Source organism: Delphinapterus leucas, chromosome 7, assembly GCF_059928025.1.
Source record: "Delphinapterus leucas isolate spDelLeu-1000000601 "Yukka" chromosome 7, BTC_Dleu_Yukka2, whole genome shotgun sequence".
Taxonomy (NCBI): Eukaryota; Metazoa; Chordata; class Mammalia; order Artiodactyla; family Monodontidae; genus Delphinapterus; species Delphinapterus leucas.
In genome coordinates, this window is record NC_143135.1 from 94,158,012 (window position 1) to 94,172,740 (window position 14,729).

Genomic DNA, 14,729 nt, shown 5'->3' on the forward strand with positions numbered 1-14,729 from the left:
ATCCTTTGAAAAGCCCGAGGCTGCGTGGGAAGAAAGCCATTTCTCCCCTGGCTACCGTTTATTAAGCACCCAGTGTGCGCAAGACACTTAACACCAAACTGACTCTTCTGCCGCTATAGCACCTGGCTCAGAAGGGTTAGAATCAACTCAGTGATGGGGTTCGGGGGCGGTGAGGAAGGGAGTGGAAGACGAGCTTGGAGCTGTGCATGGTCACACACAGCACCTCCTGGACCCGGCAAGGCCCCTGGAGGTGTGCAGCTCCAGCTCAGGCAGGAAGTCTGGCCCTTCTCCCAACCTGACCCCTCCTGGGCTGACTCAGCTCCCAGCCTCCCCCATGTGACTCCATCACTCTCCCCTTGAGGTTTGGCTCCTTATCTCTGTTTTCTTCCGGTTCCACCCCCATGGAGAAGGGCTTTGAGATCACAGCTCCAAGTGGAAGCACATCCCATTCCCTCCCTGAGAGCCCCCTGCACACCAGAGTCCAGGGCCTGGCCCATTCTGGGGCCTCTGTGGGGTGATTGCCGAGTCTCTAACCTAGGATATGTGGGGTGATGCTCCCGTTTCCCCCAATCCCAACCACCTGTACCCAGAGGACACCAGGCTGAGCCCTGCAGGGGAGCAGATGCCATAAAGTATGCTCCTGGGGTGGGAGGGACAGGCTTTATCCGGCCTCTGACCCAGTGTGGCAGGGGGAGGGGGTACGGTGGCTCGTAAGGTTATGCTCGAGTCTCGGAGCACCTCACCACCACTTACAGTAAGCTGTGTTCTCCCAAAGCAGGGCCCCAGTGTCCTCAGAGTCACCCTTCAGCGAACCAAAGGGACAGGAGAAAGGACGGGGCTCTGCTCTCACCCTTCTCCTTGGGTGAGCAGCGGGGCGGCTGGAGGGCAGCGCTCAGCAGCAGGCCCTGGGAGCTGCCACGCGGTCCGAGGCCAGGCACTCACCGTCCTCCTTGGTCTGGATGTAGAGCACACTGCTGCGCACGCCGTCCCCGGCCTGGGTGTAGGCCAGCACCTGCACGCTGTAGTTGGTGAACTTCTCCATGCCTCGCAGCTCCACCCTCTCCCGCGTGGTGGTGATGTTCTGCATCTCGCCCCACTCTGCCGGACACGAGCAGCCCTTGAGTGCGGTCCAGGCCGGCCAGGCCACGGTCCCCCAGCCGCCGCCCCTCCGCCGGGCTGGGCTCGGGGCCGGCCTGCTCCACTGGGCTCAGACCTTGACTCCATGGTGGTGGCGACTAGGGGGACCCTCCACCTCAAGTTCACGGGTGCGGATCTGGGGCACTGCTCCTGGACCACATATCTCCCCAGGTGGCCCAGCCAGGGTGAGCGACAAATGCCAGCTAGGCCTTGGCCTCTAGTCAACCTTGCACCAAATTCAGCTTAATACTCTCCCCAGAGGACAGTCCCATCTCTCTAGCTCTCCAAGCCACATTCCCCTGTCTTCCACCCAAACCTCTCTCCATGTGAGGGACCCCAGGAGTGACTTGGACCTGGAGGGGAGCCTGGACCAGGCGGCCAGGCAGCAGCTGTTCCCCTTGGCTGCCCAGCCCCTCCTTGGGCTCTCGGCTCTCCCTAGGCAGTGGATCCACGGGGCATGACAGGCTGAGGGTGCCTCCCCTGCACCTGACCACTCCCGGACCAGCGCCCTGAACTCTCGAGAGGATATGGGGGTCAATCCCCGTTAGCTTCTCCCCACCACTGAGGACACCCTCCCTGCAAAGAACCCGCACAGAGAACACGGGCGAGGCCGGTGGAAGGGCCAAGCCTTCCTCGGGCTCAGCGAGGGCCTGTCGTCCTGGCTCTGCCAAGGAACGTGCTGTAGACTCTGAAGAAGGGCTTAGGGAGAGGGTCCCATGGGATGGCCAGGGCCTTAGGAGGAGGAAAGAGACAGACTCCTGAGCTCACAGCCCTACCCCTGGTACAACCGGCTTTTCAGAAAACAGCCCCAGACACCGGCTTGTAGAAGACTAGTGCCGGCAAACCTACCCTGGAGCCTCTCAGGGAGCTGGCACAGGCAAAGGCCCGGCAGAGGGCCCGGCCAGGGGTAGGCAGCAGTCGGCCAGATTCCAGAGGGTGAGGACGCCAGGCCCGGCCTGAGGGGACTCCAGGTCGGTGCAGGGGAACCTCAGAGGCCTGAGTGGTGGGACCTTCCTTTTTCGGAAGGTTAGAAACCAGGGTGGACCTGTCTAGGACTAGAGACAGAGAAAGACCCAGGAAGAGGGTGGCATGGCCATCAATCCACGTTGCCTCTGGAGACTAGAGAGGCTGATGCCTTCCTCACCTGAGGGCTGAGTGGGGAGCCACAGGCTTAGAAAAGTGGAAGCAAATTCTGGAAAATGAGGCCCCATCCCTGGCTCAGCACAGCTATGTGAGGCCATCTCATCGTATAAGGCCTTGGGAGACCTTCAGGTCTCTGTGTTTTGGGAGGAGATGATGGAGGTGTGGCAGGGAGAGACAACTACTGTCAGCAGGGCTTCTGGGCAGAGCAGAATCCAGGTCGGGATGGGGAGGGCCGCTGCCACGGAGGGATGACCATGAGCTGGAGTCCCAAGTCCTCCAGGAGGGAAGGGAGGAGCCAGGGGACACGTGGCAAAAGGCTGAGGATCTGGGGAGGCAAACTCATTTCCATAGTTTGGGATGCTGGGCCTCTGGCTTGCAAGACTACAGACTTCCTGGTCACTGCAAGGGCTCTGTTACACCACTGGGCAGGGGCTTGGTGTGTCTGGGGCTACACAAGCCTGTCTGGACTACTGCATCCCAGGGGAAGGCAGGCACCCGAAGTGTCGGGCCATTGTCTTGTTTTTTCTCCTTCTGCCATTCCTATCCCCCCAGCTCCGCTGTGCACCCTTCTCCAGGTCCCGGGCGGCTCATCTGCACAGACCACATGCCTCGCTGTCTGTCTGGCTGAGGGGTGGCTCTCCCTGGGTTCTGGTGACCCTGCTTCCTCCTCTTGCCCCTTCAGTCCTAGGCGGTGATGGCTTCCTGCTTCTGCTAGTCCCAGGGGCCCCGTCCTCCCTCCAGACTCCTTGGAAAGCAGCGCCTTCATTAAAGTCTCCTCAATTGCCCTGTTTGAGCGCGCCACCTGTCCCCTGACCGACATGGCCACAAAGTCCTAATATCAACACATTCCATCAGAAAAGCAAATGTGCCTGTCTCGCCCCTCAAATCCCTGCCCAACATACTGCTGTCCAGGAGCAGCTGGTGTCCGTCCCCACCAGGGAGATGACTATGTGTGCCCCACCCACCCTGGTCCCAGCTCTGACCCCGGGATGACAGGTATGGAGGAGGGGGTAGACTTCCACTCGACATCCCATGGAAGGTGCTCAGCTCTTAGTATGGATCTCCACCAACCCCGTGCCTCTCGCTCCACGAGCCGGCCACCACTCCCAGCAGACTCACCCCCATCAACGTAGAGTGACCAGAAGATGACCCGATAGCCTTTGAGGACGCCGTTGAGGGTGCTGCGTGGAGGTTCTGACCAGGAGATGACGGCCACGTCGGAAGTTATGGACAGGGCTCGGACGTTCTCGGGGGGCTGGCTGGGCACTGCAGGGGCGGGGGGAGAGTTGAAAGGCCTGGTTAGGAAGGTACAGGACACACCCACGCGCAGGTGGGGCCCTGCTGCCCAGCCAGAGGAACTATGGGTTACACAAGTGGGAGGCCCTCCTGATTCAACGAGTCGCAAGAGTTTTGGGCTGGTGACCGGGAAGTCAACCCAGTCTCCTTTCCTGGAGATTTGGGTGAATAGAGATCCTTACAGCTTGGTTCCTGGGCTCTGGGTGGCAAACACTGGGGGAAGAAGATGATGAACTCCAGGCGTGAGCCCCTGGGGATTCCCCAGTAGGCACCACAGCCCAGAGAGTCCACGTCCGCTGAACGTAACGGAACCTGGAAGACCAAGCCAGTGCTGGCGGGATCTGTAACTGATGCTCTTATCTGATGGCTGCCAGCCCTCTATGTCACCTGAGCTCGGGGTCTGAACCAAGGCCCCGCTCTAGGGACCCATGTGTCCTCATACCAAGCTGAAGGGAAGGAAAAGAAGAGGATTTGAAGCAACCCTGGGGCAAGGGGAGAAGAGGTTCTGCAGACACCTTTAGGACCTCTAGGATCATTACATTTTTGTCCCTTGTCCCTGCATCTGAAGACACCAAAACGCCTTGGGTGATGGAAAACACTCTGTAAGACCAACTTGGTGGTCTGCCCTGCCATTAACCCTCTCCATCTGAGATCTACCTTTGAGCCTAACCTAAGTCCCGTCCCCTGCAGGTGGCCCTGCTGCATGGTGATGAGAGACAGTGGTGACACCAGGCCGCAAAGAGCCACGTTGGCGAGTGACAACTTTGGTGGCACTTCCACTGGCTTCTGAGGAGCTGGGGGCAAAGGGAAAGGCCACGTCTGCTTTGCTCTGAGTGGGAGAAAGGAGGCACAGGCTGGATGGAAGGTAATTAGATCCCGTTGCCCCACAAGAGGCAACTCTAATTTTTATGAGCATTTAAATGATAATACATCACCCTAACGATCCTCTTTGAGAATGATTATTGTTTCATATTACTTAGGTGTAAAAATATAAGCACCATGTAATTAGGGACCCAGTGTCATAAACTAATACAGATAGCCCGTTCAAACAAAATGAAGGTAATATAATTATGGAAGAGACACTATTGCTAAAGCAGGGGTCCTTGAATACCCCAGGAGGAGTGCTAATATTGCAAGGAAACGATCAGGATCTGACAGGCTAACGAGGGCCTTAATTAAGTATGAAAAACTGCTGAGCAAATGCTGCTGGAAACTTTCATCCCCTTCTCCTCCTTTGTTTGCAAAAGGACTCCACAGCCCATGCTGATCTCTCCCTGTTGGTGATCCCAGCACCCACCCCCCACTGCAGCCCCCCAAAGCAAGGGAGGTGGGGCTCTGATGGAGGCCAAAGGTGGGCCTGGCCTGGCTGTTTTCTGGGATGGCCCCAGTGGACGGAGTTTAGTGTTTGGTCAGGTGTGCTGGGTGGTCTTGGGGCAGCTGTTCCCCCTGGACACGACTTCCCTGAGCATCCTGCATCCACGTCACTTGGTCTTGCATCCAGCCCTGCCCCCAAGCAACAGGGTAACAATAGGGTGAAGTAGAAAGAGGGTGGGATTCAGGGTCAGGGCTGGATTTTGACCTGGACTCTTCTTCATTAGATGGGCAATTCTGCGCAGGTTCTTAACCTCTGTGAGCCTTGGCTCCTTTTATGGGTAATGACCTGGCTGTTAATGCTGTGGTTCTCACAGGTGCTCCCTACACCAGTGGCATCGGCATCACTTGGGAATTTATTAGAAATGCCCGTTTTAGGCCCCCACCTCAGACCTGCTGAAGCACAACCCTGGGGGAGGGCCCAGCAATCTGTTTACAGCCCTCTGACGTGCGCTCAGCTCTGAGAACCAGTGTCAGAGCACTGCTTGGGGTTGGTACTGATGGTACTAAGAGGCGACAAGCTGATCTTCCTCAGTCTAGCCGGGCCCGTGGCCAGCATCATGAAAGGGAGGGGGATGATGGGGGGCTGGTGAGGCTTTGGGCTGGTGGAGGGGGTTGGGCAGCTGGTGGCAGTGTAGCCCAGGTGCTTCTCTGTACCTCTGTGCATTCTATGCACCTTTCCCTCTCTCTGTGTTCTCCCTTTTCCCCAGGGGCCCAGTGCTCTGGGGCTACTGACACCTGCTCCCTCTCAAAGCCTTGCTTGTGCCCCAGAGCAACTAAATGGAAATCTCTGGGGATGAAGCATCAGGATTTTTAAAACTCCCCAGATAATTCCAATTTGTAGCCACTTAGGTGTTTCTGACCTGATGCATCCTCCCTCCCAAGGATGTCTGCATTTTCAGAGAGAATGAGGCAGGGAGAGGGCATTGCTTAACAAAAGGATGGAATGCTTAACAAGAGGGTGGAATGCTGGGTATCCTGATGGCCATGGGGTGATGTCATTATGTTACTGGGGCAGTCAGTTCCCTCCCTCTGCTGGGGGCAGGCTCAGACTTAGTGACAGCTTTTAATCTCACATCGTGGTTTTAGGCTGGAGCATCAAGAAGGAAGCTCTGTTTAATCTGCTCTTTGTGGGGCTGTGACCAGCCCGGCTCTATATCTGGGGGGCATCAAGGGTCACATCTCCTCTCCCTTCCTGGCACAGGCTCAGATACCAGCTGGCTCTTCTCTGTGCTTGGAGAGCAGGCAGGCTCCTGCTGCCTTCTAACCCTCTCCCCCGTGAAACCGGGCCCCTTAATTCACTCATCAGAGTTGGAGTGCTCTCTAGTCCTCAAAGAATTCAGTTTTAAAAGTCGGGCCCTAAATCCTCTGTCCATGGACCTTGGGATATCGTACCTCCACAGTCTCATCTCAGGTCCCTAAAACAGATGGTGGACAGATTCCAGCCCAGAAGTACAAAGGTAACGTGGCTCCTGCCCTTTTTCCAACCTGGAGGATGTAAGGGAGGGGAAACAGGACCCAGAGTACAGAGGAAAGAGGTTGGGGACAAAGATGGGTGAGGGGCCAGAATGAGGAAGGAGGAAAAGGTAGAGGGAGAAGCACGGACGGAGAGTCAGACAGGTGCACAGACAGGCGCTCAGACAGGCCAATAGATCAATAGAGAGACCGATGGGCAGAGCATTAGCAAGTGATGGATAGAGAGCCAGCCAATGGATGGAGAGGCCCGGAGTGCTAAATGGACCAAGCATCCCTCGAGGACCCAATGGGTGAGAGGAGATGGAGGGATCCAGGGAGCCTGTGTGGCCCACAGGACCATGACGGGGCTCAGGAGGAGGGAAGGGGCCCGAGCCCTCCCTGGCAGCCCTGGCTCTGCCCACAGCTGAGATCTATACCCGCTTGCTACCCTCTACTGGTGCCCTCACCATCCTCCAGGGTGGTGGCATTGATCTCGCTGGATGAGGGCCCCGTGCCAGCCCGATTGAAGGCCTGGACCACCACCCCATATTGGGCGAACTTCTTGAGGTTGTCCAGGGTGTAGACCTCGCTGTCTCCAGTGGCCTTCATCTCCACGATGCTGTACTGCCCATTGCTGCCAGGGCTGTTCTCTCTGTAGCCGATCTGGTAGCCCCGGATGACGCCGTTCTGCAGCTCCTTCTTGGGTGCCTGTGAGTATGGGGTGGGGTGGGGAGGAGACAGACACAGTGACATTCTTAGAGGATGCTCTTTTTTTAAAAAATAAATTATTTATTTATTATTTATTTTTGGCTGCATTGGGTCTTCGTTGCTGCCTGTGGGCTTTCTCTAGTTGCGGCGAGCGGGGGCTGCTCTTCGTTGCGGTGCGCGGGCTTCTCATTGCGGTGGCTTCTCTTGTTGCAGAGCACGGGCTCTAGGTGCGCGGGCTCAGTAGTTGTGGCTCACAGGCTCCAGAGCGCAGGCTCAGTAGTTGTGGCACACGGGCTTAGTTGCTCCGTGGCATGTGGGATCCTCCCGGACCAGGGCTCGAACCTGTGTCCCCTGCATTGGCAGGCGGACTCTCAACCACTGCGCCACCAGGGAAGCCCTGAGAAGATGCTCTTAAAACCAAAGTCGGATCATGTCACTCTCTTGCTTCCAAGCCTTCAAAGGCTCCCATCTCGCCCAGAGTCAAGGCCAAAGTCCTTACAATGGCTACAAAACCTTACATGATCTGACCCCACCCCCATGCCTCTTGGACCCATCTCCTCTCCCCCATGCTTCCTATGCTCCTGCACACACCTCTCTGCTGTTCACACCAGGCACACTCCCATCCAGGGGAACACTCTTTCCTTGGATATCTACATGGCTCGCCTCCTCAACATTGTGGTGTCCTTGCTGAAATGCCGCCTTCTCAATGAGGCCTTCCTTAAGCTCTTCGTGTAAGAGTGCTCCCTGTCTTCCGTTTAGTGCTCCTTACCTTTCTTCCTGGTTTTATTTTTCTGCATGGCAGTAGTGTCATCTGACATTCCATATAGTTTACTTATGTCTTTGACTATCTGTCCCCATTGGGATGTAAGTGCCGTGGGGATGAGGAGTGTTGCCTATTTTGTTCTCAGTGTCTAGAATGGTGCCTGGCATGTAATAGGCCTTCAATACATATTTATTGAATAAATGAATGGGTGAATGAATGAATGAATAGGGATATCATTTGGCATGGGCTCAGGGGCCCGGGAGAAATGCAACAGCAGACAGAACGTAACCCGATGGAGAGGGAGGTAGGTAATTAGTTTGAATAAAAAGAGAGAGTCCCAGGCTTCCCTGGTGGCGCAGTGGTTGAGAGTCCGCCTGCCGATGCGGGGGACATGGGTTCGTGCCCCGGTCTGGGAGGATCCCACATGCTGCAGAACGGCTGGGCCCGTGAGCCATGGCCACTGAGCCTGCACGTCCGGAGCCTGTGCTCCGCAACAGGAGAGGCCACAACGGTGAGAGGCCCGCGTACTGCAAAAAAAAAAGAGAGAGAGAGTCCCAAGATACCACTTCACACCCACTAGAATGGCTATTATCAAAAAATGAAAAATCACAACTGTTGGTGAGGATGTGGAGAAACTGGAACCCCTGTGCATTGCTGGTGGGAATGTAAAATGGTGCAGCCTCTGTGGAAAGCGGTTTGGTAGTTTCTCGAAAAGTTAAACATAGAATTACCCTATGATCCAGCAATTCCACTTTTGAGTATATACACAGAAGAATTGAAAGTAGGGATTTGAAGAGGTATTTCCACACCCATATGCATAGCTGCATTCTTCACAACAGCCAAAAGGCGGAAGCAACCCAAGTGTGCACAGATAAATGAACGGATAAACAGAATGTGGTCTATACATGCAATGGAATATTATTCAACCTTAAAAAGGAATGTAATTCTGATATATGCTACAGCATAGATGAACCTTGAAAATATGTTAAGTGAAATAAGCCAGACGCAAAAGGACAAATATCGTATGATTCTTCTCTGAGGTACCTAGAACACGCAAATTTAGAGACACAGAAGTAGAATAGAGGTTACTAGGGGCTGAGGATGGCTGGGTGGGGAGTTAGTGTTTAATGGGCACAGAGTTTCTGTTTGGGACCCTGAAAAAGTTCTGGAGATGGACAGTGGTGACGGTTGCTCAAGTACTGTAAATGTACTTAACGCCACTGACTTCTAACACATGAACATGGTTAAAATGTTCAGTTTTATGTAAATACAATGGTATGTATATTTTACCACAAGTTAAAAAAAAAAGAGTCCTTGACTCTGATGTAGGCCCAGCTCCTCTTGGAGCTGGATTGCCCTTGACATCCTGGCCAATGGCTGGGGTGTGTTGAGAGCTGAGGCCTGAAGCCAGCTCCTGGATGGAGGGACAGAGATGGGCGAGGACAGGCTGGTGACAAGGGGGCACTTCGGAGCTCTGCCTGGGCCAGCTGGAATGAAGGGCTGATCCCAGCTGGCCAGGCAAAGGGAGAAAACTCCACTGGCATCAGCCTGGAGGGTGGAAAACATACTGTCACCCCCAGCTTGAACCCTGATACCCAGCCAGCCATACACATAGGTGTTCTGAGAGAGAACGCATCAACAGGTAAACACTCACCAACACAGACATTCTCATACACGATCACACACACACACACACACACACACACACACACACACTGGATCCCAATATATCCCTTCACATCCAGACCCATCAAAGCAAACATCCCAGTCCACACCTACCCGTGGCCAGAAACATTTAGACCCACCAATAGAAACTGGCTCTTTTAATGTAGGGGCCCGCCCATCTATATACTGAGAGACAGCACACACCCCAGGGCATATAAGAACAGCTTGAATCAGGGGTTTAAAGACAATGCAGTTAATTTAAAAGCCCACCTTTTATTGTACTAAAAAATAGTACAATATTATTTTAATTATTTTAAATAATAATTATTATTCTAATAGTACTACTATTTAATAGTACTTAATATTATTATTTAATAGCACTTAATATTATTAATAGTACCTAATAGTAAAACAGCCCATTTTTTAAAATTTAATGAATGTTTAAAATGAACTGCATTTTTAAGCTCACTGTTAATGCAATAAAATGAAGTTTTAATTTTAATAATTGTTTTGAACTCATTAACTAGGTGTGCGTGTATTTAATTCACTTGACTTTTTGTTAATGCCTGAATAATGTTTCTCTCTGTACTTGGGCAGTCCTGTTTGCTAGTTTGTAAGGGGGCAAATTTCTGAATTTGGGTTCGTATCTACACACTCACACATTCAGACAGACATCTATTAAGACACAAATATATCTGCAAGGTGCCCTTGTTTTCGCACTGACATATACTCTCCTATTACATACCCACGTCCCTATTGAAACACACTGACATATACATCAGTACACAGTGGCACATATGCCTATATACACAGAACCGCCTACACCATGATATACACCTGTATATGTGTGATATACACAGTACCACGTCACCTTCATTCACATCACAATATACTGGCAGAGGCCTTGGATAGGCATTCAGGCATACCCTGCTCCATACATATAGATATTCACATATTGTTATAAATCTTGACACATGTTCCCTCTCTCCCTTCTTCCCTCCCTCCCTCTCTCTCCCCTCTCCCCATACTGCCCCACCTCCCCCCAAAGAGGCACCCTCAGGATTTAAATCAATCTTAACAATATTTCTCTTAAGTATTAAGAAATCAATAGGGCTGATTGCAAATTTATGTCATAAAGCAGTGGTGATCCATCTCATGGAAAGAGTCTTAAAATGAAGTGACTTATCTTTCAAGTGAATCTTTATTTTTCATTAATCTGTTTCTTGGTGTTAAAAAAAAAAATCCCCTGAGAAGTCAGCCCCAAATTTATTGACGGGCTCGTTCATTCTGAAGTTCTAACTTTCTAATCAATTTTATTTTTCATTATGAGACTTTGGAGAAATAAATCTGATTCGAAATTTTTATCAACCTCCAGGTTGGAGCTTTGTAGCCAAAATGTCTCAGTGGTTTACATACTTATTCAGCCCTGCCCCACCTCCAGGCTTCCTTGGAGTATTCTCAGGAAATGGGTGCAGAGTCAGGATGCAGACAAGACTTGGGGACCAGACTCCAGGCTTCATCCCCAGTTTCTGAGAGAAGCCCTGCCACCCAGATCTGAACCTGGAGGGAACCATGGCTCTGGAGTTATCTGCTAGGAGGGCTGGTTCCCCGGGGAGGACCAACTGCCCAGCCTCTGTCCCACCTTTATCCTGGTCATTTCTCTGGGGAGGGAAGGAACCAGGCTCTGCTGCCTTGTGTGTGTGTATGTGTGTGTGTTTGTGTATGTCCGTGTGTGTGTACATGCCCAGGCATGTAGTCTTTTTAGGAAAAATATTACTAGGCCCTTCTGAATCTCCTATTCTTGAGTCTACCTTTTTGAAGGGCCCAGAAGGAGGACTAAAGCACCTGGACTTTTCCCACCAGGAGTTCAAGTCAGAAAATGACCTTGGACTTTGATCCCAGATGTAGATGAGGCAGCCCCCCCACCCAAGCCCCACTGTTGAGATGGGAGAGATCCAAGAAGAAGGACATGGATGGGACTCAGAAAACTCTCTGTTCCTGACCTCCATGCGCTGGGCTCTGGTGAGGAGACTGGGCAGGGGCTCCAGACTCTGTGCACTGAAGTTCTGCACCTGTCACGACTTGAATGACCATGGAAGTCACCTTGCATCTCTATACCGTGGCCTCCTCTGATGGATGGGGATAAAAATACCTCTTCTGTCCACTCCACAGGAATAGAGGGTCAGATAAATTGGTGCAAGAAAATACTCAAACACTGGAAAATGCGGTGCAACAGGAAGCCATCAAGGATGGGCAGCCCTTCTGTGTCCATGGCAGGGATGTAGCAGTGAGGCCAGAGTTACCCAGGAAAGCGTTTCTTGGTCCTGCTCAAGGTTATTCTGATCTGTTTCCCTGCCCAGCTGTGGAACTGCCTCGAAGATTTCCCCTCAGTGACAGTCTTCAGATACCCTCTAGATTTACAAGTTTCTTCCCCTTAGAAACGGCTGCAGCACCTACTGGTTTGTTTTCTCTGCAGATCCCCTCCCCCAGAGCTGGGGAGGGCAGTCATTTTTTAATCCTGATTTTATAGAGGAGGAAATCAAGACCTGAAAAGACCAAGCTCCCTGTTCAACGCTTTACCATGAGAATATAGGGGGTGGCTTCACCCTAGCTCCCAGCTCTAGTCACAGGGCCAAGATGAGGGTGAGACTCTGTCGTTTCATCTCCCATAATCCACAGGGCCCCTTTGAAATTTACACATAATCAATTCTAACTCCAGACTTATTACAACATGTGGGGTGTGTAGGACAGGCCAGCATGGTGGAAGAACCATCTTCCCTCCTTGGCACTGACAAATTCTTCATCCCACCCTAGGCATGGGCGTCCATAAGAGAGTCAGGGTGGAGAAGGGACTGGGGATTGGTGAGGGAACCAGCCCCTTTATCCTCCTCTCTTTCCACCCCTCCAACCTCATGGATTTAGCAATAAACAGGGTTGGGCACTGTAAGAGACCGGAGACTAGCTAGTCTGTTGGGGTTTCATTTGTAGATTGAGAGGGGAAGAAAGGAGGTATTTCAGAGGAAACTGCCTTTGAATTTACTTACCTTCCAGGTCACTTGGATGCTCTGTGAGGTCACTGGCTGCAAGGTTACATCCATGGGGGGCCCATCAGGAGCTGGGGGGTCATGGGGAGAAACAACATTATGAGTCAAGTCTTGGAAGAAAAGAGTCCTATGTTCTTACTCCCATGCTTGAGCTGGAGGACTGCTGGGGAGAAAGGAAAAGCTAGTCTACAGAAGCAGACAACCTTTGTTTGAGTCCTTCTGAAATGATCATAGGGTTTAAATTTCCCCTTCATTCTCCATAACTTGCTGAAAATGTAGCAAACAATGACTATGAAATACTGCTCCACATCCAGCAGGCTGGCAAGTATTTTTTAAAAGTTTGGTAGTACAAAGTTCAGACAAAGATATGAAGTGGCAGGAGCTCTTGTACACTGATCATGCGAGAGCAAGTTGGTACAAAACTTTGGAAAACATTTTGGCATTTTTTTGGTTAAAGGTAGAAGTTTGTCCATCTGATGACTGTAATTCTACGACTGCTTATATCCCTTGGGAGGAATGAAAATACACAAATGATACAGCTGTACTGATGACATGAAGCTCACAAAAAGAATATTGATCAAAACAAGGAAGACAGAGAGAATATATGAAGTATGATGTCATGCATATATTCTATTAGAAAACAGGCAAAACTGAACTGCATGGGTTATGTGTACATGCATTGTGGTGACAGTATAAAAAAGGAAAGAAAGGAAGTTGGGATACTGGTTACTTCAGGGGGAGAGGTTATAATTGAGAAAGGGCATATGGAGGACCTCTGGTAAGTGGTAATGAGTGTTGGTTATACTAGTTTTTCTTTATGATTATTTGTAAAACTGAACACGTATATGTACTTTTTTGTATTAATTTATATTTTTCAATGACAGGTAAGAGAAAATACAGCAAGGAAAATCTTGTTTAAACTTTCAGGAAAACTTCATGACAAAAATCACAGGAGATAATCCAGGGCACTAGCACCCTCATCCTTTGCAGATCTAGCATATCTGTCCTTTCCAGACAGGCTGCGGCCAGGTGAGTGGGGGCAGGACCATGGACAGCTCCCGAAAGCATTGCCTCGAGAACCCCATCTGGAAAAGGTCAGACGGAAGAATCTCCAATGATCCAGAGGCAGACGCAAACACCTCGGAATCTCCCCCTTCTCCTCTTCTAACTGCAAGCCCACTGCCAGTGGACAGGGTGGGTGTGGCCCCGGATGTCCCGAGCCCATGCGCAGGGGTGGCTGGGCAAGGTGCTCACCGGCCTCCTCAGTGCTGATGGTGAGCTCCTTGCTCGGCTCGCTGCGGCCAATCTTGTTGAAGGAATACATGCGGATGCTGTACACGGATGCCGGGTGCAAGTCCACGATGTTGGCCTGGTTGATGGTCGGGGAGATGTTGCGTGTGGACTGCTTGAAGTCCCAGGAATCTGGACAGAGGACACCCATTTCTAACCACAGCCAGGCAAACTCCAGGACCCCTCTCCAGCCTCAAGCAGCAGCACATCCCAACGTCAACTTAGATGCCCAGAAGAGGTCTAGTTCACAGAGACTGAAGCAAGAGAGCCATCACAACTTCACAGAGGACCAAAGGGTTCTGTTCCATTAAGCTCAAGTGGCCAAGGGATGCCTGAGGATGGGAGCAGCAAATGCACTGCTTGGAAACTCAGGGAGCTTAACCCTTCTCTTCCCTGGGCCGCCTGGTGCACTCAGACCTCAGATGGGGGTCAGATGTCTCCTATGGTCCTTTCCAAGATCACCATTTGCTTGCTATTCCTGAGGGTCTGATTGGCCAGTGCCCTTGTTCCTGGTTTCTCAGACCACATCAGAGACCTTTTATAACTGTGAGACACCCCCTCAACCCATGATCCCAGTGCAAAGGGGGTAGCCAAGTCTTATACCCCTTTCTCCTCCTATGTGTGCTTCTGTATTTCCTTTCCCTGTGCATTTGTGTGGTGGTGGTCTTGACTGCTTCTTGGGCTGTCAGGGGGGACAAACCATGTGCCAGAGTCCCTAGGCAAACCCTACCCTTTCTCTCACCAGCAAGAGAATGGTCTCTGAGTCTTTACAGGCAGAAGCCAACAAAGGGATGAGCATGTTCCCGATTCATCCAGGGGGACTGACAGCCCATTCCAGGGCTAATGTTTAGCAAAAC

General features: G+C 51.8%; 1 protein-coding gene across 1 annotated transcript in view; it reads right to left on the bottom strand.

The window, feature by feature from the left end:
- The window catches only part of DSCAML1 (DS cell adhesion molecule like 1), a 103,015-nt gene that overhangs the window by 27,994 nt on the left and 60,292 nt on the right, over positions 1-14,729 (bottom strand). Inside the window, exons 14-18 of the mRNA XM_089915893.1 lie at positions 13,837-14,004; positions 12,583-12,653; positions 6,870-7,110; positions 3,400-3,546; positions 943-1,098 (exon numbers count right to left, since the gene is read on the bottom strand). Coding sequence (XP_089772019.1) covers positions 943-1,098; positions 3,400-3,546; positions 6,870-7,110; positions 12,583-12,653; positions 13,837-14,004 — 783 coding nt within the window. The remainder of the gene's footprint in view (positions 1-942; positions 1,099-3,399; positions 3,547-6,869; positions 7,111-12,582; positions 12,654-13,836; positions 14,005-14,729) is intronic.